The sequence below is a fragment of the Silurus aristotelis genome, assembly GCF_946808225.1.
Source record: "Silurus aristotelis genome assembly, chromosome: 2".
In the NCBI taxonomy this organism is placed as follows: domain Eukaryota; kingdom Metazoa; phylum Chordata; class Actinopteri; order Siluriformes; family Siluridae; genus Silurus; species Silurus aristotelis.
In genome coordinates, this window is record NC_139575.1 from 37127846 (window position 1) to 37152351 (window position 24506).

The following is a 24506-nucleotide window of genomic DNA, read 5'->3' on the forward strand; positions in this document are numbered from 1 at the left end:
TTAAGGATAAACTTACAATTGTAACAAATTGATGAATGAGTCATTAAAAGCACTTTACAAATAAAAATGAATTGAATCGCAGAAGGTCTAGAAATCTGTCCAGCCGCGTTAATGCTAATTGCTAGCATCACAATGCAAACACATTGTACCTCAAAGTACAAATTACAGTGGAGGTTTCCTTTTCATGATCATATCTATTATGTTTTAGATACGTTTCTCCAATGTTAAATGATTATGCAAATATATAATTATAGTAGGAACGCCGTGGTGTTTAAAAATTAAACTTTTTACTTCATTATAATTTTCCTCTTTTTAATGAAGTAAAAAGTGTTTGTGTAAGAAAACTGATCTCAGGTCTGTTTAGCCTTGAAGATTAGCGATATTCGCATGTGGTAATATATTCGACATGCCGGTAATCCCCTTAATAAATGAAATAATCTGTTCGTTGCCAGGTCAAGATGGTGTGTTTGGGGATAAAGCAGACATACAGGAGTGATTCAGTAACGTAACCCGGTCTCTAGACAGCCCTGGTGTGTAATCGTGTTGGTCAACGCGGGCGATGTTTCACGTTTTCTTCACTGGTGCTGACGCAAATGTGTCTGTGTGTCTCATGCCTCGTTTTATAGTAGTTCCCTCATCGGCCGCAACGTGACCTCCCAATGCAACCCGAAAAACAGTGTGAAGAAGCAGATGTTGCCAGAACATGCAATATGGTTCTTGGTTTATCCTGAACCGATCTGGAACCGATCCTTTTTCTTCTTAGACAGCAAACAACAACTCTCTGCTTCGTCTTAATTTCTCAAAGCAGCTTGACAGAGATAAAGAGGTTATAACGCTGGAATGTACAAGTTTGTTACTTTTATATTGTGCTTCTGTGTTTATCTTCATATTTGCACTTCTGGTTCGATGCTAACTGCATTTCATTGGCCCTGTTTTTTTGTACTCTGCATAATGACAATAAAGTTGAATCTAATCTAATCTAATCTAATCTAATAAATGTTTTCCTAATGATTGTGCCAGTGGCGACTGTGGTGAGGAAAAAACCATGAGACTTCATGAGGAAGACACCATGAGAGGAACCAGACTCAAAAGGCAACCTCATCCTCATCACCGACTGTCCATTCATTATAGTTCCATCATTTCTGAGGTGCACTGTTCAGCGCTTAGATGCAGAACTCTTCATGCGACCGGAGGTCCTGATCTATTGTAGTAGATTGTTGATATTAATTACAATTTAAATCCACTCTCCCAAGTTCTTGCGTTGCTCAGAAACTTCATGGAACTTTGTGCTGTTCGTGTGGAACCATGTTCAGCTGCACAGAGTGTCTCCAATTGAAAATAACTTCATCCAGAGGTAGGGCATTGAGATTAATCAGGCAGATCTGAAGTGAAGAACGGGACAGGAACACTGGGCCTTGTTACCTCAGGAGCATGTTTAACGTCTATGTAGATGTATTTCATTGCCCACAATGAGACCGTGTGCATGTCTGACTGTCTGCTCTGCTCTACTTTTAAGCAGTAATTCTGAAAAGTCTTTGGCATAGATGCACTACAAAGCTCTTCGTTTGCGCTGTTTGAGGTGAGAGAAGGTACAATTTGGTAAATTTTAGGGTGAGCTCATTGCATGCCATGTTACATGTTTCTTGCACACGTGTTTTTTTTGCTAACATAGGATTTTGTGCATTCGATAGCAGATTAGCTGCGTTCAGGATTGAATTTAGTCTTTGTTACTGATTTATACAGGTATGTTCGCTTTATATTGATTGTCCTGGTTGCGCGTAAGATGGCAAATGTCGAGTTCTTATGTCAAGGTCACGAGAAAAAAACTTCTTGTTATATTGAGATCACGTGAAAATCAAGTCGCGATCACGTGAAAATAACTTTTATGTCGAGATCACGTGAAAAAGATGTCGCGATTACGAGAAAACAAGAAAGAAAAAATACTATACAGCTGAGAGAAAGTGCATGGTGCCTGAGAAGCTGCATTCAGGATTGAATTTAGGTTTCGTTGCTGATATGCTGAACATATAAAGAACTTGTCGGTGTTGCAAAAGTGAGATGATGCAGAGCAAAAAAAAACGAGTCCACAATAGAGCGAGACAAGTTCTCATTAACTTCTCTGCGTGAGAAATACGGCGTGTGAACTGAAATGCGTTGAAATGCGTGAGACCTGTAAACCCTGCCTTGATCGTATCCAATGCCTGGCACAGGCTGGTGTCGCCACCTTGTGGCTACATACAGGTTAGTGCAAAACGTACAGTTTAATCAGCGCTGATAGATGATTGTTGGATTTATGGCAAAAATCCATACCGATAGTTTTTCCGGGTTCCTATCCGTTGAGATTAAGAGAGCAGACACCACGTGCTGTTTGTTTCTGACACCTAACACTTTGCGCTGCACGAAGAGCGCTATATTATATTAAATATAAAATTTATTACTTATAGAATTATATTTATTAATTAATATATTCATATTTATTTACTGTAGCATATTTTTATGATTCGGTACTTTTTTGTTTGTTTTTTAAAAAATGTGTACTATTTTACATCTAATGTGTAGCACACAAAGGTTTCCCAAGTACTTGAACCTTCTCATGTTTTATCATTTCCACAAATCTAAATGCAAATGCAAGTGCAATTTCTTTTGTGTGAATTTTAAATTCAGGTGAAAAATACATACCAGATGTGTACAACCTCAGAGAAAGCAACTGGAAAACATCTGGGGATCTTGTGCAAGTGCAGAATCTATCCTATAGTTGAAAAATGTTTTAAGTAGGTGAAATCTTCCACCAATAAGCAATCATAGACATTTTTCATGATAGCCACTTATTTTATTTTATCTTTCTAATAACGATGATACTAATGATCATTTGAGCAGATTTTGATTTCATTTGGACCAGTGGGTTAAATCTCTCCTGCCATCACAAAGTAACATTTTTGAAGGGAAACAAATCCACATTTGCTGTGTATTTTTATTTTTATGTGAAAAGGTTGGGTAAAAGAATTAGCGCCTGTACCTTAACCCCGTCCTGGTTTCTTCAGTTTCACTTAAGCTGCATCAAGGCATGGTTACAACAGTCCAAAACAGCTGCACCGTGGACTAGCATGTCATCTTCAACCCTCTCAGATGGAGGAGTATTGACAACAAGGCAAAAAGCACAGCATCTCCTGCTAGCAGTGCCCAGAACATCGATCACTTGCTAATAACCAGCATTGGTTTGCAAAAGGAATTAATAATCTGACATATCTAAAGCAGCTCCTGGTTCTCTCTAATCCATAGACCAGGACCAATATCCTCAGCAGCACACATAATGTGAACCAGAATGCCAGTCAACCTTCAGAACAGGCTCCAGTCTTTTTTTAGATCAATTAATTATTGTTTTTTGCATAGAAGTGTCATATACAATTGCATTCATACACTTCCTCATAATGAACAGATTAACCTCTAAACTCCTCCAAACAACGAGCTCCAGTGTTGAAGAAGAAATCGAAAGTGATTGCAAAGACGTCCGATCCGAGTTTGTCCTTGTCTCCAGCGGTCAGGAGAATGGGGGGGTCTGGGAAAAACCAAACCAAACTCTTTTAATGTGCAGATCAGACCAACACAGCCAGACGACAGTGACAGCTGGTGTACAAACACAGCCGAGCAGTAAAGATCAAAGCAATCCTGACTTACAGCCAGAAAATATACCTTTCATACATTGAGCAATGTAGTGGGAATATACCACAAGAGCCGTTACATCGAACACTGGCTAGTCATTTTTATTGATGTGCACAAAAATTGCAAATCACAAACTGGTCTTCAAAGCATTCGAGAAACAAGAGAAATTAGCCATTGAAAGTGGTGAGTGATAATTTACAGAAATTATACACATCACAATGAAAGTGAATGTGACGCTATTTACAAAGGAAAAAAGAAATCTTACTTTTTGTCATGCAGCACTATTTTTATCAGTATATTGTCAAATTTCATTTGCCTATGGTTTAAAAAAAAAACACTTTATTCATCCTGGTTTGCAAATCATCATGGTTTTCTGGATATACAATATGGCTGTTAAATAATGCAGAGTTGGTTGAAAATATTCACCTGAAATCCTGGTGGCTTTTTGCTACATTCTCTAACTAAAGGTAAAGAAAAGTAGGAGGAAAAAAACAGCATGCAAAAACTTTTAAGTGCAAGACAAATAAATGTCCTTAAAGGCCTTCTTTTAAAAAATCTGAATTTTTTTTTTCCTGAATGCCAGAAAAAAGTTCATGTACAGGTTATATACTTATAGGCATTCCTATTTGTTTTGCGACATTTCTCCTTTTTTTCATTCATTGGCTTTTCAGATTACAGGATTTTTTGTCACTACTATTGGCACTCTGGTGGCAGTTCTCGCTTACTTCATATATCTACACCTGAATTTACAATTAAAAGGAATCTGACCCCAAACAAACCATCATCTAGTAACCGTCCTCCTGTTCCAAACATCCCCTCTTGAGTATTCAAACTTGTTATCGGTTTAAAAATAGTTTTGTTGGTACAGGAATTGTGCTCACAGTGAAAAAAATGGAAACGAATACATGGTATTGCAATGCACTTCAGTAAACCAAAGTCTCTGTACAAACCATGGAACATGAAGCTGTTGTGTAGGAGCAACAGACCATTGTTATGGATGGGCAATAGCTGGATGCAGAAAACTGGCAAACACTGCAGATATTTACTTTCAGATAGCTACAGGTAAAGACAGGTCATCTTTGTGTGGCATCACTTCCCATAACAGTACAATAAGGCAGGTCAATGAAACCCAGAAATTTTTGGTAGACACCAAAGCTCAACACACGGAGGAGATTAATCTAACGTTTTGTTTGGGCCCGTTCTTCCCTGACATGCCGAGTCGTTTTCTTATCAGGCCTTTTGTCCCGCATCTTGCGCAGTCTCCTGGGCGGTGGGGTGGATCTGGACTCACTGGAGGTGTCACCGGCGTCTTGATCCTCAGGGATGTTAGGAATGGCTGCACTGCTGCCCTGCAGCATGTTCCCCAGGGATGTATCTTCAGGACTCCCGATTTCACTACTGCTCAAGTCCTGTTCCTCGTTTCCACGAGCCCTTGCTACTTTGGGCATGTTGGTGATCGATGGGCCTTCCTGATCGCTCTTTCGTACTAACTGCTGGAGCTCATTCATGTCCACCCCAGAGTCCAAGCTGGTGTCATTGCTGCTTCCTGGTCGGTGCCTTCCTTGGAGTTCGATTACAGAGTGGCGTACTTGAGCTGCTGGTTTACCATCCAAAGACACAAACCATGCCCGAGGAGGCAGGGGAGAAGGCTTGACCTTGGAAAGCTCCAGCAGGGTCTGCTCAGAGATTCCCTGTAGCTCGCCATGGAAAGGACCCATTCCAGCTGCTTCGTTCAAAGTCCCCGGGACAGAGACAGACTCGAGCAAGTGGCTATAGCGGCCCCAGATTCCCGGGTTGGCAGTGGAGCTCTGTGGACCTTCCAGAGCTGGTTGTACATTGTTGTCTTGTTGTGGGACTTTTGGCAGTGTCTGAGTGAAACTGTCCTTCAGGTTTCGTTCAGTCTGTCCTCCGTGCTCCATGCCATTTCGGGGAAAGGTGGCGCATCGGCTTGCAGTGGAATCAGCCTGTCCCTGGGCAGAAAAATTCTCTGGTGCTTGGACTATGGCCACAGGCTGGTTGTAAATGTGGAACAGCTTGTCTCGATATGCCAAATTGTCTCCAGGGCCTTGCCGCAAAGCACTCTTTTCAGTCATCTCTCTAAGCTTTGCTACTTCATCGCTGTTTACATACAAGTTTGGCACTGTAACTCGGAGGTTCTCCAGGGCTGCAGTTCCAATGTTATCGTACAAGTTCCCTGCAGTTCGGCAGACATTGTCGACATAGATATTATAGTTGGCTTGATGTCGAGGGGATGCAGATGCACCCCCACCTCTCGCAACCAATGAGTAAGACCTGTTTTCATTATGGTCCCCATTGTTGTACAAGGGCTCATGGACTTCTGAGCTGGTAGATGTGGTCTGGTCTTTCTTGATGATTGACAGTCTGGTGGCATTCCATCTTTTTCTTTCAGTTTCATGGCTCAATTCTCTGTGAAGCGTTTGGAAAAAAAAAATATTTAAAAGTCCTAAAACTTTTAATGTTCTCAAATAATAATGTGACCATTAAGAGCTCTTACCTGCAGTGACATAAAATCACAGATAACAATCCAATAATGATCACGAGAGTGCCGCCCAAGATGCCCACAAAAAGGTATGGGTGGTATGAGATGAAATCCATCATAGTCGTATGTCTCGTGTAACCTAGATTTTCACAAAGAAAAATCCGGTTACACTTCAGGCCTTGTTCACATAATCTTTCTTTGATGAGCACAGATTATGGAGGCTTCCAGGCAAAACATTAATGCGACAAGAATTTTATGGAACTTGGTGCATCATGGTTTTAGAATCCAAAAAAAACACAGGTATAGCTGATCCTAAACACGAGGTGGTATCAAAAAGTTTTTAGAGTTCTGTTTACACTATCACCTTCAAAACAGTCATCTTGCATACCAATACAGAGCTCCCAGCATTTCTGTCACTTCTGAGATGTGTCCTGGGAGTCTACTTTTAAAGTCATGTCAAGCACCTTTTGCATTCCATGCTGGATCTCCGTAACAGTGTCAAATCAGCGTAATAACTTTAAACCGGATCTTTATCTTCGGGAAGGGGGCGAAGTCCGCAGGAGCCAAATCTGGAATTTAGGGTCGGTGCAGAAATGAGATCATGTGGATTTTTCTCCGACAATCAGGGGCTAAGCGCGTTCGAAGGTCTTCCTGATTTCTTTTCATACTCCAGCGATGTTCTTCTGCTCTTAAAGTTTGCCACTAAAAACAGCTAGAATGATTTGTTGCAGCATCGCCGTATGTCAAACGTACCTTATGTCAAACGTCTCTGTGGCCAGTTTCACGAAAAATTTGCTTTAGTTCAGTATCGCACCAGTTAGCACCATTAGTCTCGAAATCTTTTGATACCACCTTGTATGTTTGACTGAAGTAGTTTCAGAAACTACCAGGAAAATCATACATGGGTTAGCACAGAATATCATAACAATGTCTTTCAGATTAGCAAAGAATCCGGTTGTTACTTTACTGACTGCATATGTTGTGTTACAAAAGTTAAACCATCCTGGAATACAGTACGTAACAGTCTCCATACCATTTGATGTTGGAGATGGTGCTGCGATCCAGTTGCCAAGGTGAGGCGCAACATATGTCCAAACAAGACCATTTCTTTCTGTCCTGACCAAGCCGATACCCTTGTTCACCCACATACCTGGATCGAAAGAATTAATACGTTTAATCAAAAATAGTTTGTAGCCAATAAATGAATATACAGCTATTTTTTATTGTTCTCTGAATGCTCTTCACCAACCTGTGGTCAAGTCAAAGGTCCAGGCAGGCAGGGGGTCGGAGGCTTGGAGATGGGAGTGGTACGGTAAAGGTACGGTGAGCTGAACTGGCCCTTTGATGCCAATCTCTTTCCCTTCGGACAGCAGTTGAGCACTCAGCACTGCCACAGGGCTCAGTTTCATGCCCCTGTATCCTGAAACTTCGGCAAATAATTAAGTGTTAATTATAAATGGCAAGTTTAATAGTCATTTCAGAACAGGGTCTGAAATTTTCGAGGTGATGAGGTGGTAATTACTTTGAACTTGGTTTGACCAAAGACATCAGTATGGTGCCATACACAGTTCAGGCAGAAAATTATGACCACCAGCCTAATATTGTGTTGGTCTCCCTTTTGCTGCCAAAACAGTCGTGATCCATCAAGCATTCACTTTCTCAGAAAATGTCCACAATAGCTCGTCTGTTGGTTCGGACCACATGAATCAGCCTTTGCTCCCCACGTGCATCAATGAGCCTCAGCCGCCCACAACCCTGTCGCCGGTTTACCACTGCTCCTTTCTTGAAGCACTTTTGATAGATTCCGATCACTGCAGACCAGGAACAGCCCAAAAGAGCTGCAGTTTTGGAGATGCTCTAACCCAGTCGTCTAGACGTCACAACTTGGCCGTTGTCAAACTCGCTCAAATCCTTACGCTCGCCCATTTTTCAAATTTGAGGACAAAATGTTTAATTGCTGCCTAATATATCTCACCCACTAACAGGTGCCATGATGAAGAGATAATCAGTGTTATTCACTTCACTGATCACTGGTCAAAATGTTATGCAATGTTATTATGTTTACGCAGGCAATAACAGCTTTAGACATGATTCTTGGCAACTATTTCTTTTAGCATTAGCTTTCTTTTGGAGTTATGCTTTTTCTTGCCTTTTGATGTGGCAGCCAGGGAAGAGTTTAAATGAATTACCATAGAGAAGAAGGCAACTTATTTCACCCACAGCATTGCTGAGCCGAGATCCAACAAAGGCATCATTTAGAAGTTTGCATTAATGTAATTTATAATAGCCATAGATCATTAGCCATGACGCCGTCAAATCAATTAATCAATAAAACATGGAGCTTGTACAGCAGATGGATGTAGTGATGATGAATGACTCGCCCTGGCCATGAGGGAATTCATTAAACACAGAGGACATGATCAAGTATTTAACCAGAAGTGTTCGCCCAAGGTACTTTCCCAGCTGATGAAAGACCATGTCATAACATATATTTGTTCAGTAACATCTGGCCTGAAGGATCTCCCAATATAATAAGAATGGTCATTAACATTTAAAGTGCTGTGCAGGTTTTCAGGATACAGGATTCGTACCTTCTTTGCTGTTAAAGGCCCCCATGGTAGAGAAATGACTGTCCTTCTCTGGAGGAGGAGCCGTAACTGTCAGATAAGCCATCATACTGGAGGTGGTGGCGTTCTCCGGGAGCAACAGGAGGCTTTTGGGAAACTGGATGATAGGTTGTGATGACACATCTGCAAAATAATCAAAAGGGTCAAAAGTTCTATGTTTAGTGGTGGACAGTAATCGTAGTAATTCGTTACTATACTTAAGAAGCTTGTTTATTAGTACAGTGCAACCTCGATACTCGCGGGGGTTACGTGCTATGACCCCTCACGAGTGATAAAAAATCGCGAGGTTTTGCTCTCCTTTTGATGATTCCTTTTTTAAGGGGAATTGTACATGTACTGTACTGTAAACTTTTTATGTCATTTATTAGTAAAAACTCTGTTTTGAAATGTTACTCTGAACTTTCGAGCCACTCGCTTTCAGTCAAGTTCCAAATGAAAAGTCGCGAACATCGAGGTCGCGAGTGTCAAGGTCGCGAGTATCGAGGTTCCACTGTATTTCCATTAGGGGAGACTTTTATTGTAAATTCACTACGTTTCAAGTCAAATATCTAACTTTTTACTCAACTACATGTTGCAAAAAACTCAACTGGCCACCAATCAGGGAAGAGCACATGCTCTGTTTTGAACTTGTTTTGACTGCCACTTGGTGTTTTTCTCTTCGCCTAAACATACAGTTCAGCAGGCAGTGCAATGATGGTAGAAACTCCAGACTCCCAAATCTGCCACTACACCTGTGGCCTTATTTGCGCATTTTTGAAGGTTTTGGACTCATGATAATAGACAGGGATAATAGATGTTAATAGAAATCAATCAGTATTTGACTCCTTAATATCAGTCTATTAATAGACTGGTGTGCTGAGAGTCACATTAGAGTTTTTTGTCTATGTCAATGTTAAGACATCAATAAAGAAATTTCTTTTAATATTCTAATGCAAAAAATATATATTGTACGCAGTTTGCGGTATACGCCCACATTTTATTTCAACAGCTTGGAAATTCCAATTATTTAGCAGATTGAAGCTTTGCTAACTGTTTGTACTGTAATGAATGATCCCAAATTATTTGAGCTTTGACTGGGATTTGATTTGTTACCAAATGGAGAAGTTCGAGGTAGTCCAGTGATTAAGACACTAGATTTCTAAATGAAAGGTCATGAGTTCAAATCCCAGCACCACCAAACTACCACTGCTGTGCCCTTGATCATTTCCCTGTACCCTCAGTTGTATAAATAAGATAACTGTAAGTCGTTCTGGAAAAAGAGCATCTGCCAAATCTGGTATATGTACGATATGGCACGTGTGCTCACCAGATGTTTTTCGAGTTATCAGCACGGTGTCTTCAAAGAGCCAGATGTTGCCTTGGGTTTGTGGGACCAGGGACATGGTGACGGCCGAAAATACTGGAAGACAACATGTAAAAACTTTATCAGGTCACTGAGCAATGTGTTGTAAATGATTTTACTGGCAGTCTGTGATATAAATATCAGGGTCAGAATCCAGTCAGGAAATGAGAAGCTCCGCTTTTTTCAGAAATTTTATCACCACCTTCCGACCAATCAGAAATCAGAATTCAACAATGCTGGGGTGAATCACTGTATAAATAATATGATCAAATATTTTCCTCCAGAGATTAGACTTTCTGAAACTCCAGGTGAGTGGGATGGATGCAGAAGTCTCACTGGGCATTTTGGTGGTCTTCCAGGGCAGCTGTTTGGGCACGTAGGCCTCCATACTAGCCACCAAAGAGAGGGTGACCCCCAGCTGGTAGGGTACTGTGAGCAGCACTTCTCCATTCTCCTCAGTGCGGCTAGACTGTAGCATGGATCCGTTAACAAACACCCGGACCTCGGCTCCGCTCAGGTACCGTTGACTGGACGCATCCTTCACCCACACCTTTAGCGTCAGAGAAGAAAACAGCTCTGGAAGAGAAAAGGGATTATTTTACTTGCAATTCAAGGAAACTGGAGATTGACGACGGCATATCGTTAACAGGAAGTGAGTTTTAGTTGCCATGGAAATTTCATACAATTCATTCGTCTCTTAAAGCGAAAATAAAGAACGAAAAATGAAACATTTGCGTATTTGTCATTGTCTGTTGTTTATTAATGGCGCCTGGGTTTCTGCTTTAACCTTCTCGTCGCCATGAAATAATAATGAGAAAGAGACCCACGTCTCCACCAGAGACGCTTAAAAATAGATCAAAGTGCCAACTGGGTGCAATAAAGGCAACCCACAGGCAAGTCAAAAAACATCCAGGAATGATATCTTTGTGAAATAGTGAGTGAGGATGGTGCAACTTCCCAATGAAATGAAACAAATCGTTTAATTAGATTGATTATTGATTAAACTACAGTAGACATAGTTTTAATTTTACTTTAGACTTTCAGGAAATAATGCAGTTGTTTTCGAAACATCTATTCTTACAGTCCAATGCCGACACCCTCTCACCTGACTCTCTGCAAGCTGCAGCGTGAGTTATGGGAAAATGTTGCATCATTGCATTGCATTAGCAAAAATATGCAGCATTTGATAAAAAATAAATGAATACAAACATTCGAATACTCGTATTTGTTGGAGCAAAACGACTTTTATGTAAGAAATAAAACACAGTCAATCATAGGAAAGTGGTAGCTCAGTCATTAAGACATTGGGCACTGATCAGATTGTTGTAAGTTTAAATCCCAGCACCACCGAACTCCCATTTCTTGGCCCTGGAGCAAGGCACTAAATCCTGAGATGGATAAATGACATAATTGCATGTTTCTCTGAATAAATAAGAGTGTCTGCCAAATGATCCACAATGGAGTTTTGCTCAACACATAGTTTTATCGGTTTTATCGTGCTAGCTATGACTAGTCATTTTCATTTACAGCATTTATCAGGTGCCGTTTATCCAGAACGACTTGCAAATGAGCAGTTGAGGGTTAAGGGCCTTGTTCAAGAGCCCAGTGGCAGCTTGGTTTTGCTTGGATTTGAACTTCTAATGTTCTGATCGAGAGTCCAATGCCTTGACCACTAGGCTGTCACCTCGCCATGTCCCAATTTACTAGTCATCTAATAGTTATTATTTATATTGGACCAGCTCAAGCTTGTCTTCTTACTGCTTGTTTTTACGTTTTATCTGCGAATCAAGCTAGCATTCCACTTATCACTTGGGTTACAGCAGCTACAAAAAAAACCAAAACAGCCTTTCCCTTATTTTCTCTTAAACTGTAAACTTCTCAGGTTACAAAAAAAGGCAAACATTCACCTTTTACACTTTACTTTTTCAAACCACTGACAGCAAAGACTCATTCCATAAGTGATATTATTAATACATTTTGAAATTTTTTTTTTTACATATAAATGCTTATCATACAAGTCACAATCATGCATCTACCACGCTATGGTCAGACCTGCTTTTTAGACGAAAGTAACAAACACTTTCTGCCAATCCGATTTGAGAATTTTAACAAAGGCAGATTTTAAATGTGATGTACACCAGAACACTAACACACAGTGTGAACTTTGGGATCATGAGATTACAGCGGTCAAGTTTGCGGTTATGAATTGGTAAATTTAGTTGCGTGTGTAATTCACAGCTGTTCTGTAAGTCGACCAATTGTTGGAGCCGATCCAAAATTTTTATCCAAAACTTTGTCTGCAAAAGCCACAAAATTAGTCACATCAGGTGACACATATGTCCGACTATACGATGTTCCTCGTGACTGATTACACGATGAACAACTTGGAGCTGGAACACGTTAAAAGTTTATTCAATCAACTCGGTTGCTTTGCTGATAGGCTAGCTACACACCTAAAATTACCTCGCTATATAGGGTTTATTTTTTTAATCGGGTCACGATATAACTGCGAAAATAACGTTGCTATAAACCCCACATTGCACTTGCATGTTTAATGTCTAACTACAAATCTACTAACTAACTATTTACTCATCCTGTGTTTGGTGCCGTCTTGTGATGTCACAACACTCTGGCCTCTTATTGGTGGACTTTAGATGAGCCTCGCAGCAGCATTCACAGGAATTTTACACGTTTTTGGGACCAAAAATGGAAACCATGATCACATCACATAAGTTTTGAGAGCAACAATCAAATTCTTCAATTCAAAGTTATCTATCTACATCTCCCTTAATTTTCAGAGTTAATACAGGAAAAGGTGTGACGTTGTGTATAATATATATTCGGATTATATAAATTCGGATGTAACTGTGCACCAGGATTAATGGAGCAGATCTAAAACCTGAAACCGCTGAGACAGTAAACACACCGGCATCTTTTCTATCCGTCCATCACCAGGCATTTATTCATTTCCTGAATCGAATTGCAAAAAAAGCGGATTTTGTATTTGATGATGAGATGATGGGAGGATGCATTAAAAGGAGGACAAAGATGGGAAGAAAAAAAAGACACAGGCCGCACGGATGGTGATGAGGAGGAGGATGAGGATGAGCAGGACGTTATTGTTACCCGCAGGTGCGGTCGCAGTCTCCTCCCGACGTCCTTTGCGTGAAGGCGTCTCCGCATTGTGTTCGAGACCCTTCAGCTCCGCGGCCTCGGTCAGCACGACGGACAGCGGCAGCAGCAGCAGCAGCAGCAGGAAGGCGGCGGGATGCGGCATGGCGAGAGAGACATCACTGATTCCTCCAGCGCCACTTTTCCTTTCTCTTGTTTGGTGCTCCTGATGATGATGATGGTGATGATGATGATGTTGTTGTTGTGGGGATTTTGTCTCTCTATCTCTCTCCTCCCTCCCCGCGGTCACGTCCACGGAGCGTTGAGGATGCGAAGATGCGGCGCGTCACGGTGCTCCACCAGCGTTACGTCATCGCGCCATCTGCTGGCCAATCACGAGGAGAGAAGGGGTGAGGTTGCCGGATATAAGGGTTTAAACATCACATGATCATCATCATCATCATCATGAACCTATCATAAACTATTAACTTGGTTTTAGTGCAGTATGTTTCCCGCTACTCTCCTAAAAACCAGATCAAATCTCTCCAAGGTGGACATGATGCCTTCAACCCAGGCTGTAGTCCCACTTCAGACAACTACCCCAAAGTTACCACAAATTTGCAACGTGTGCTCCTTCCTAAAATTTCCCTCAACCTCTGGTCTAAGATCTACACACACAATTTTATAAGAAAAAACGAAAAGGAAGGAAAGAATGATGAGCGAAGAAAAAATGAAGAATGAAGGTGCAGATGAAGAAAGCAAGGAGGGAAAGACAGACAGAGAAAAGACAGAAAAAAAACCAGACAGAAGAAAGGCATTAAAGACACAGAAAAAGACAGCAGAAAGAGACAGATGAAAGACAGAAAATAAGGTCATGTAGATCTTCTCTCACGCTCATTTGAGAAATGTATCAGGGAAAAGGTTTATTCAGTGTTCGTGTATTAATTAATCTGCTGTTCCTGTTATAAAGGTAATTAAGATGCAGTGATGAAACCAGGAATAACAGCAGTCTTCATGTTGCTCCTCCACTTCATCCACTATCTTCTGCACCACCTTTCATTTACTCACCACATCTAAAATCTGATCATGGGGTGAAATATGTCTTTTGGTCCACATTATGCAGCACAAAAAGGTGGAAGGGTAAAATCCAGGAACACGAAAAAAAAAAAAAGGCTTGAACTACTCTGTATGGCTGAAAGTAAGTGCACCCCAGAGATTGAGATTGTGGGCCAGATGCATCAAACTTTGGGACCTGGAGCTTCTTCACCTTCTAACTGATGTTCTGAAAAACCCGAGCTCTCATTATGAGAGAGTTGAGATGTTCAGCATGGACATATTTGTAGGTTTGCACAAATGTTTGCCTGTGTAGAGTTTATTTACAGCATCATTGAATATATACTTTATAATAAAATCAAGTTATACGTTTCAATCCTGTGGCTTCAAACCAAAAAAAAAACTCTTCACCCATATATGGACTTCCTGGCAGAGATAAACAGATCATGTGATCAGTGGTGTATAGAAACGTTGAAGGTCAGAGCAGGTTTGAGTGTTTATGAAAGAAGGCAGCGGAATGCGTGTGATGTACCTCCGTACATCCAAAACTTTTTATTGTAATAATCGAGAAAAATGTGTAAGCAGGACGAACGACTTTTTTTTTCTTTCCCTCTCCACACCTTTTTTGAAAAGCAACGTTCAGACGGACATCGGAACAGCCGACCATGCGCTCGCACCCTTGCCTCGAACTCCGTTTAAAACGAATCCGTGTTATGAATAAACTAAACAAACAAAAAGAAGACATTTTTCCTCCAACCATCTTTAATTATTAATTTCAAAATCTCATCACCTTATAAACACCTACACTGGTTAACATTTGCCTCGCTAACGATCGCACGTAGCTCTCTCGATCCAAAGCCCTGCCCACAGCCCAACCCTTAGCCCCGCCCTCATCGCGTTCAGCGTGCACGCGAGTGCTCACAGCGAGCGTCACGCCTCGAAGTCCTTCACGTCTCACTCTGTTCTGCAACGCGCTCGACATTTATTTAGATGCGAAACGAACGGAAAAATAAAAATTCTCAATCAAAAATCCTAAGGGAAGGTGACACACTGACACACACACACACACACACACTCTCTGACACACACCCCTGAGACGGGTGTATCTGCATATTGTGAAAGCCCTCGTCCAGGGCTGTGGACAGTTTTTTTTACGGCACCATTTGACAAGAAATAGAGCCGTTGTCATAGCAATGATTAAAACTCCTCCTCCTCCTCCTCTTCATCCTCTAGGTCACCGAAGTCGATGGACGGCCTGTTGTCCTGCGTATCGTCTTCGTCGGATTCGGTGTAAGAGTCTGAGTGAAGGCAAGACGGAACAAATGCAATTAAATTCGTATAATAAAATGCAAAATACAATAAATTGCATGCAGGAATGAAAAATCCCATTTTTAACACGTGAGTTATACCACAGCATCGTCTCGGACTCGAATTTACAGGGTAGAGCAGGAAAATGGAAATTTTGGAACTAGGAGTCGAGTTGCCATTCCTTGGAAATTGGTTTTGTGGAAACCAGAGCAAACTTCATATAATGGAACAGTAAAAAGTAGTCAAACTAATGGGTTCGTAAGCCCAGACATCCCGGGGTCTCAACTCCTAGTCCCGAAATTTCCTGCACTACCTTGAACTAAGAATTCGAGGTCGACAGATTTGTTGGTTTTGCCAATTGGTCGCCATCGATAGTTGATTGCTGGAACTATGTGCAAAAATCCATAGAGGTTTGCAGTCATGACACAGTACGAGAGCGGCCTCTAGAGGCGAATCATTGAAATCACATGCTATTTGTTCACACAATACTGCGTGCTGTACCTCATGTTCACAGTGCGCAAAGTAAAATTGACTCAACAAAAACAATTCTTTTTATTCATATTATAGTAAATTATATCAAAAACCATGCTTCTGAAGAACGTATTGATGTCAGGTAACGTTACAAATGGAATCTGACTAAAGCTTTACCCTCTCACACATTCAAACAGACGTGCTGAAATGACCAATCGTTAAATATCTTCACAAAAGTTCAGAGCGTTGAAATTACATTTATTTTTTAATGTGACTAAACAGTACTATTTTACATGAAGGGTTTGGTTTTTCAGCAAAATCCATCTTTTAACCTTTAATTATATTGCTCTTGCTCTAAACCATAAAAATGTGCTAAATTAAAAATATATTAATAAATACAATATAACATAGCGCTCTCCGTGCAGCATGCAGTCTCGCGTGTAAGCAAACAGCATGTGGTGCAAGTGATCCACCTCTAGAGGTCGCTCTTGTAATGACAGCGGACCGGAAGCCAGGAAATGGATTTTTGCAGATGGCTAATAGTTCCAGAGATCATAAATCGGTGAAAAACAATCTGCAAATCCAATGAATCGGTCGATCTTTATTTTTACATCTATAACGCAACAGTGCAACCGTAAATGGATCAAAATTACATGTCTCCTTTTTTAATAAATCAAATCGCTGCCTAACCGCTGTGGCATAAGAGGAATAAAACATGCTATCGCCTCCTATTGCTGATTATTTTCCATTGCAAGTGTTTGATGTTGAAATGGTACTTACCCCCAAATCTAATAAGGATTATTTATTATTTTCAGAAAATTTACGAATTTTAAGGAAATTTAACCAACCAAAATAAATAAACGTACTTTCAAGATTGTCCATGTGTTCGTGAAGAGTTCTCGCCAAGTTGAAAAACTGAGCGAGAGAGGAGGAAAACATGTCTCTGATTTGGTAAAAAACATTCATATTTTATATAAAACAAAAAAACAAACAAACACGTGTTAAATGTGGAGGAACGAGAGAAGGTGCTCACCCCGGCTTCATTGACCGCACCGAGAACATCGGAGAACCTCTGCTCACACAGATGCAGCAGCACCACCAGGTAAAGGCCACAGCTGATGAACTCGTACTCCGACTAACACACACACACACACACACAAACACACAAGTTCATCTCAGCGTTTTGAGATTTTAGCACAGAGATGTAAAGAGCAGAAGCTTCACTGCAGTCCTGTGCTTCCTCTTACCCGCTCGTGAGACCTGTAAAGCTCGTTAATGTCGAAGTTCTCAATGTTCAGGTGGAGCTTCTCCTTGCACAGCTCGCATGTAGTGATGGCCTCCAGGGTTGAGCCTGCAGAACCAACAAGTCACACACAAAACCATGATCACAGAAGCACATAAATCTCTGCTCTCACCTTGATAACTCAGGACACATTTGGGAGCAGCTACAGCATGAGACGTGATTATTATAAGGGTGAGGGTTTTTAGGACCGGGATTTAAATCCCCGAAAAATAAATAAAGACCGAGTCAGAATGAAAAATTGATGTCTAGACATCAGGAGAACTGACCGGAGCTGATCTTGGAGCGGAGCCACTTCTTGATGCAGTCCTGGTGAACGTACTGCAGGCTGCCTGTGCACCTGCATGGTTCTATGAGAGGGTTCGAGCTTGAAGTCTCTCCCATCTGACAGATCCTGCAAAGATCCCCTTCGTCTTCATCAGAGTCCTCCAGCAGCAGGCTACCAACCAAAACGGAGAACGTGCTTAATGAGTCAGACAAAATCGGTGAGCCCTTTAAAAAGAATATACGCTGCAAGTTAAATGACATTCTGACCTCTCCTGAATCTTCCGGAGCTTCTCTGGATCTCTAGAAGGAGCAGGCTTCTCTTTCCCTTGGGCCTCGGCCTGATTCTGTCCATCCACCGCCGCATCCAATCCTATAATCACGTTCTGCGGCATCCGGAACAGAGGGCTGGTCATGACCCTGGTGATCCCAGGGTTCCGAGCAGGGATACGTGCAGCATCCTGCAGGAGGGAGGAGAGTCCAGAAGTTCTGCTCTGAGGAGCAGCCGTGGCTCCCTCAGACACATCGTCTTCTTCATCCTCTTCGTCTTCGTCCGCTTTTTCTTCCTGACTGGAATTTTGCTGTCCACCTTCGGGACTGCCGAGAGGGATGTGCGCGGACGAGTGGGTGTCCATGCGAGCGCTCTCGTCTCGTCCCTCTCTCCTGCGGCGCGAGAACAGAGGGTTGCAGCGGTTCCAGCTCAGCCAGGAGCTTCTCAGCTCCGTCTCGGCGGTCTCCCGCTCTCTGGGCGGAACCTGGGGTTCGCACGGAGGAACCTCCTCAGGCCCAGAGTCGAAGGACCTGGAGGCTGAACCTGATCCGGAGGCGGAGCTCGACTCCTGGCTGGAGCGCCTAGAAAACAGACGAGACAACAGACGTCTGGTTGTACTTCTGCCGTCCGAGTCGCCGCTCTCGGAGGAGGGGTTTGGCACAGGAGCATGGCTAGACGGAGGAGGGCTAGAGCTCCGTGCTGATAGAGGTGTGTAAGGAGATAAGCTCCAGGAGGACAAGGAGAACGGGTCAGATTGGGGGGTGGAGAATCGCGACGAGTCCCGGGAGAGACGGGGACTGGGTTGGTAGTCGGAGACCAGCCTTTGCGAAGACGGGACAAAACGACGGCTTGAGGAGGTGCTGCTCTCCCTGCGGGATGAGGAGTACAGACTCTCTTTGGGTCGGGCTCCCTGGGCGTACGTGGAGGTCACGCGCTCTGGGCGATCTGAAACACAAGAGGGTAAATATTACACGTATAAATTACACGTAGCTCGGGAGATGCTCCGATTCGAATATATACAGCTATACGCACACAGTGAGGAGGTCAGCGGCGTGGACCAGCAGCTGCTCTCTCCCAGACCAGACAGACCCGGCTCGGTCCTCTTCTCCACATCCCGGCGAGCCCACAGATCGTCTGATGAAGACGAGGAAGATGAAGAGGACCGGGACAGAGGGCTAAGGCTGGACTTCCACAAAGAATCTAAAAGAGTTTGATGTCAAACTTAATTTTAGAATACAGTCATTTTCCCTGATGAATACTCAAATCTGATTGGCCGGATCGTTTTGATAGTAACAACAAATATTAAAAAATATGCAAAATTATAGACAAGGTGAGGTTTTTTTAATTATATTTATGGAAGGAATCTCCAGTTTTAGAGATTTCTAACAGAACATTTGGACCACAAATTAGGAGGCATACAATTGTATAGGTCATCTTTAGATTTTGTAGTATACAAATTTTCACGTGAACTAGGAGACCAAAACCTGTTCCAGCCATGAAGATCTGCTTTACATGGGTTGGATTTAATGGAAGATCTCCTGCTATAGATGCTAATTGGACATGAATGAATGAGAGTGCTGACTGCACCCCCAGGCCTCTTCACCTTACCTTCATCAGTACCTGACTTTACTACCACCACTGGCTGAGCAGATCTCTACAAAATCTCCAGGAACATCTTTCCAGAAGAGTGGAGGTTAATAGAACAGTAAAGAAAGACGAAATGTGGAATGAAATGTTCAAAATTTCATGCTCGGGTGTGAAGTGTACATTAGTTATATGTATTATAAATAAAAAAAAGTGTTCGGTTGCCAGACGTGCCTCCTGTGTAGGTGCTGCTGGCTGTGGATGTTGAGGTTCTGCTGTAGGCTGATCTGTTCGTGTACGAAAGCTTGGCTCGTTTCGACTCGTCGTCTTGAGCTGAACCGAGGAAACTGGAGTACGAACCTGATCCTCTCTCCGACTCCACCTGAGCACACGTGAGCAAACAAGGGAGAGAAAGAAAGAAAGAAAGACAGAAGGAATTAAGGCGTGTCCCGGATTTGCATTTAATGCAGTAAAATAACTCTGAGCAGCCAGTGAACGAATCCTCCAAGAACAAACAAACGAGGTTGTGTATTTACAGGTTTGCTTCTTCCTCCGTAAGCGGACCCCACCCACGGGCGGTCACACAGCGTAGACGAAGCAGAGGATGAGGAGAGAGGCATGGACATCTTCCATCTGGAGTGGCAGCTTTCAGATGAGCCGTAATCCCTGCTGGAACCCGGAATACGGGAATGGCTCTGAGAAGTAACAAAAAAAACAATTTTTTTTTTTTTTTTCCACACCTGACTAATAAACGCCCTTGTGGATGAATGAATCTCACAAATCTCCACAAAATCTAGTGGAACATCTTCCCAGAAGAGTGGAGCTTCTTATAAAAACAGCAGATGTGGAACGAGATGCTCCAAAAAAAAAAAAAAAAAGCGCATACCAAACTTGTGCTCCACAATCTATTCATTTGATTATTTTGTGCGTTACACATGTTCGCTCTCGACTCCCGGCGGCTCGATTAGCTTCGGCTCTCGTGTGCTTCTTAGAAGCAGCAGAATAGCAGGCTATTTTAAAATAGTGGGAAACGAGTCTAAAAATAGAACTAAAAACAAGTCGTGATGGCGCTCTGCCGCCGCGGCAGGCATAAAAATAAATAAATAAAATGTAAAAAATAAATCCCTGTGCCCCCGTGGCGAACACTGCTAACGCTGTGCTGCCGTGGGAACACGTGACTTACGCGCAAAAAGGACACCGAGTTCAAAGGAGGTACATGCAAATGACAAAAATAGCTGACAGGTGTTCAGTAGGACTCAAAACCGAGCAGAGAAATGAACTCGCACACCCTGAACTTTCACAACATGCTCCGATGACAGTCCTGCCTCGATCCTTATAATTATCCCTGATCCACCTTGCACGCTCGCCATCTTCGTCGATCTGAAGTCCAAGCAAACAAAGGCGCCGTGTTCACAGGCTAGACGTCAGACGCTTTGAAAGCAATTCCTGCATGTAGACGCACGGTGCGGCCAAACGTATCGGGACACCCGAATTTCAACAACGTGGTTCTTCTCATGATTGTACAGGACGCCTTTGAAGTTTTGCCTTCAATTGAATTCTGGGATCTGAACCCGGCTCAGCATGACGATGCTCCGTGAAGATATGCTTATATACATGGGCTGGATTTGGTGGAAGATCTACATCTTCATAGGGGGGGGTGTATTGATTCCAACATTTAATCAGTGAATTAGAGGAAATCTTGGCTGCTACCAAGCAAATACATTTATTATAATTGAAAGATCATAAATATGATCAATTGTTTAACATAATATATTTTAATAGCTGATTTTTGGAGAAAGAGAAAAAAAAAAAAAAAAGCGCCCTTTTCGTGTGATACTCGTAAGAAATGATCTAAATGTACACTAGCCTAACCTACTAGACGTTCCCTACCTGCGTCTGGATTCGGTCCCTACCTGGCAGTCCGAGTCCAGCTTTCCCGCGGCGCCCCGGCCGAAGCGCTCGCTCCCCAGCACAGTCCCTCTGCCGTAGAGCCGGCCGGCACTCAGAGCCGAGGAAGAGGAGGAGAAGGACGTGGGGGAGGACAGAGATGAAGAGCTTGAGACCGTGAATGGCAGTCGGCGAGGCTTGGAATTCGAATCCATCGTTGAAGAGCACTGGAAGAGGAGCGCAAATAAATAAATAAATAAAATTACAAAAATAATGCACATTTTTATAAATAAATAAATAAATAAATAAAAAACAGCTCGGGAACAAAACTTCAACATGTCTTCAGCGTAGGGTTTCGGTATCACCCATAATGCCGTACTGTTCGTCTTCGCCTTTAGTAAAACCTCTACTTTAAAGTGCAGCGGCGCTTTAGTGCTCCTTGTCTGTACACAAATCAGCTTTCAAACCTTCACGTTCCATCGACACCAACGCTCACGGCGTCTCATACATCCCTAACCGGCTCAAATCCTACAGCCGCATTCGGAGTCCAGTTGCGTTGGTTTTCTATTAATGTTGGAATATTTTCATTAATAACCGTAATAAAACAGTGTTCAAACCACCAGCAGCCTCAATACAAGATTTCAGTTTACAGCCATTCTGCACTGATGACTCAGTCAGCGGGACACAAACACCACGCTGCCTTCGAGATCTCATCAACAACCTTCTGTGACGTTATGTTTTAAGCCGTATGAACACAGGAACAGTGTTTTATTAAAAAAAATAAACATATGTTTACGCTCATGACACCTTTAACTTTCCCGTCAATGCTAACCACCGGACCCACCATCAGCTGCTCTATAAATACCCCACTACACTCTGGTATCAAAATAGCACCAGCTCCTGCAGGTTAAACTTCTTCTACCTACTTTCCAAAACACAAACGCTGCTGACTTCAAGTTTAACCGCCGCACTGAAGGAAAGCAGAAACCTCTCTCTAATGACCATGCTGACGAGATGAAAAATCAGCTCTGAACCGCTTCCATGCACTCGGAGTTTGGCTCGGTCGCTTCCGGAACCTTCTCCAAAGCCATGTCAAAACAACCAGCCACTGATCATCACCATTACCCCATAGCCACTCACTGACTACCATCATAACATAGACCAATTGCCTCCACCATTACTCCCACCGCCAATCACTGACCACCATTACTCCCACCGCCAATCACTGACCACCATTACTCCCACCGCCAATCACTGACCACCATTACTCCCACCGCCAATCACTGACCACCATTACTCCCACCGCCAATCACTGACCACCATTACTCCCACAGCCAATCACTGACCACTATTACTCCCACAGCCAATCACTGACCACCATTACTCCAACCGCCAATCACTGACCACCATTACTCCCACAGCCAATCACTGACCACCATTACTCCAACAGCCAATCACCTCCACCGTTTCCCCAACAATCACTGACTACCACTGATGCTCTAAATCAATTCGTTTCTTCCCCAACCTATAAAACACACTTTATTCGGCCGGATTGTCCCAAACAGGTCATCGTTTCTCTAGCAAAAAAAATTAATAAAAATTGCTACTATAAGCTGTAAACTAATAATATAATCCGATAGCTTCGAATTTTTTTGTAGACTAACAGACGTGAACGAAAGGAGTCTCCAGGGTCGACGTGTTCAGTTCGAATGCAAACGATCGAAATACAAACACATTCTAGCAAATCGCAACTTACACCCCTTCAATATACAAATAATGTGGAATATTAATTAGTATGCAAATGAGACGAGTGACGTCATCCTCGGGCGCCGTTTACCGCTTGCTTCGGTCGGTGCATGTTCCCCTGAAATTGCATCATGACAACACACACACACACACACACACACACACACACACACACACACACGGGTGTGGGATATTACAAAGCTTGATGTCAACACACACAAACACACACACACACACACACACACACACACACACACTTCCGTGTAAAAAAAAAGGGTCACATCCTGTCCTAGTTGTGTTTAAACACCCCATGAAGAGCTGAAACCCGGTAACTAGTGTTTAAAATCACCTCCTTTGTATTTATTTATATTATTTGTATTATTTAAAGTCAGCGTCCTTCACAAAATGTACCTCACCCCGTCCAGGCCTGGTCTCGTCCACAAAATATAATCAGGGCCCGATTTCCTGATTTCAAAACACGGAATGTCATCACTCAATCCCACGTCCTTCCTGATTTATTTAATCATCTACAGACAAACAAACATGATCTCAAATCATCCGATTATATTATAATATCCCTTCTTTATTGTTCCCTGCATGAACTGAACCAGGGCCTGACGTGACTACTATCAAGCAACACACCTCACAAGAGAATAAACACAATCATGTTCATGTTACACAACAAATCAACAATATCTTCTACTGCACATCAACGACATTTCTGCAGTAAAACCCTAAAAAAAACCACCGCGTGTATTTCTGTATTTACCGAGCAAACAATCAGCAACTGCACCCCCCGTTCACTTCCTTTCCCCCCGCGACAAATATCAACCCCCTCCCAGCGGGCTCTGGAGCTCTCAGGCTTCTTCCTCCGTTACTCCGCGTCCGACTTTTCGTGTCCAAAAAAAAAGCGATAAACCTCACATCAGAGTCTCACCTACGGATCTCCCGTCCGTCTGCTTTTAAGCCTTAATGGCGCTCCGTGTGTTGATATAGGCCAAGGGCACGTGACCCAAGCGGCTCTTCCTTTAGGAAACAAGAGCAGCGACGCCATCTTGTAACCGTTGATTGACGCGCGGTCCGGCCAATAGAAGAGCGCGGAATGGCACGCGGCCCGCCTATACGTCACTACGGCGTCCAATCAGAATTTTGAGCCTTTATGTTTTCAAGACGGAATAAAAAGTTTGTGTGAGGCAATAAAGGGAGCGGCAGGGTTAAGACAGTTTTCAATTTATATAAATGCGTATATATGGTAGGCTTGATGGTTATGACATTGCAGTTTGGATCTGAAGATCATGATCACAAATCACCAAGCTACCATTCCTGGGGCCCCTGAGCAAGGCCCTTAACCACTCTGCTGATCAGTTGTCTCAATTAGGGCA

General features: G+C 42.6%; 2 protein-coding genes across 9 annotated transcripts; both read right to left on the reverse strand.

Annotated features, from left to right (window-relative positions):
* Nucleotides 1–3740: 3740 nt before the first annotated feature.
* On the reverse strand, nucleotides 3741–14032 carry fam171b (family with sequence similarity 171 member B). The gene is made up of 8 exons (XM_083525212.1): nucleotides 13256–14032; nucleotides 10466–10705; nucleotides 10094–10186; nucleotides 8752–8910; nucleotides 7410–7586; nucleotides 7194–7310; nucleotides 6176–6299; nucleotides 3741–6087 (listed from the first exon to the last, which is right to left on the reverse strand). Exons 1-8 carry the CDS (start codon nucleotides 13404–13406, stop codon nucleotides 4839–4841), a joined length of 2310 nt encoding a protein of 769 aa, XP_083381338.1. The 5' UTR covers nucleotides 13407–14032; the 3' UTR covers nucleotides 3741–4838.
* A 779-nt stretch (nucleotides 14033–14811) lies between these two features.
* Nucleotides 14812–24219, reverse strand: marchf7 (membrane-associated ring finger (C3HC4) 7). 8 transcript variants are annotated; one of them, XM_083525368.1, is made up of 14 exons: nucleotides 23894–24162; nucleotides 23474–23589; nucleotides 22734–23242; nucleotides 21789–22587; nucleotides 21405–21605; nucleotides 20028–20186; nucleotides 19726–19873; nucleotides 18940–19107; nucleotides 17907–18852; nucleotides 17642–17811; nucleotides 17320–17423; nucleotides 17106–17207; nucleotides 16939–16987; nucleotides 14812–15591 (listed from the first exon to the last, which is right to left on the reverse strand). In XM_083525368.1, the coding sequence occupies exons 5-14, from the start codon at nucleotides 21591–21593 to the stop codon at nucleotides 15491–15493; spliced, it is 2136 nt and encodes a 711-aa protein (XP_083381494.1). In that variant the 5' UTR covers nucleotides 21594–21605; nucleotides 21789–22587; nucleotides 22734–23242; nucleotides 23474–23589; nucleotides 23894–24162; the 3' UTR covers nucleotides 14812–15490. The 8 variants fall into 8 exon arrangements, with proteins under 8 accessions (XP_083381494.1, XP_083381493.1, XP_083381495.1 ...); XM_083525367.1 differs by lacking the exon at nucleotides 21789–22587 and having other exon boundaries at nucleotides 23135–23242; nucleotides 24049–24162; XM_083525369.1 differs by lacking the exon at nucleotides 21789–22587 and having other exon boundaries at nucleotides 23135–23242; nucleotides 23541–23589.
* Between the last annotated feature and the right edge of the window lie 287 nt (nucleotides 24220–24506).

Excerpts from the sequence above, each read along its gene's own strand:
- fam171b (XM_083525212.1), bottom strand. The coding sequence starts at position 13,406 with ATGCCGCATCCCGCCGCCTTCCTGCTGCTGCTGCTGCTGCTGCCGCTG. Across the intron at positions 10,706-13,255 it reads GACTGCGACCGCACCTGCGG|AGCTGTTTTCTTCTCTGACG; the intron begins GTAACAATAACG and ends TTTCTCTTCCAG. Across the intron at positions 10,187-10,465 it reads GAAGACCACCAAAATGCCCA|TATTTTCGGCCGTCACCATG; the intron begins GTGAGACTTCTG and ends GTTGTCTTCCAG.
- marchf7 (XM_083525365.1), bottom strand. The coding sequence starts at position 21,593 with ATGGATTCGAATTCCAAGCCTCGCCGACTGCCATTCACGGTCTCAAGC. Across the intron at positions 17,424-17,641 it reads CCGCTCCAAGATCAGCTCCG|GCTCAACCCTGGAGGCCATC; the intron begins GTCAGTTCTCCT and ends TTGGTTCTGCAG. Across the intron at positions 17,208-17,319 it reads TTTACAGGTCTCACGAGCGG|TCGGAGTACGAGTTCATCAG; the intron begins GTAAGAGGAAGC and ends TGTGTGTGTTAG.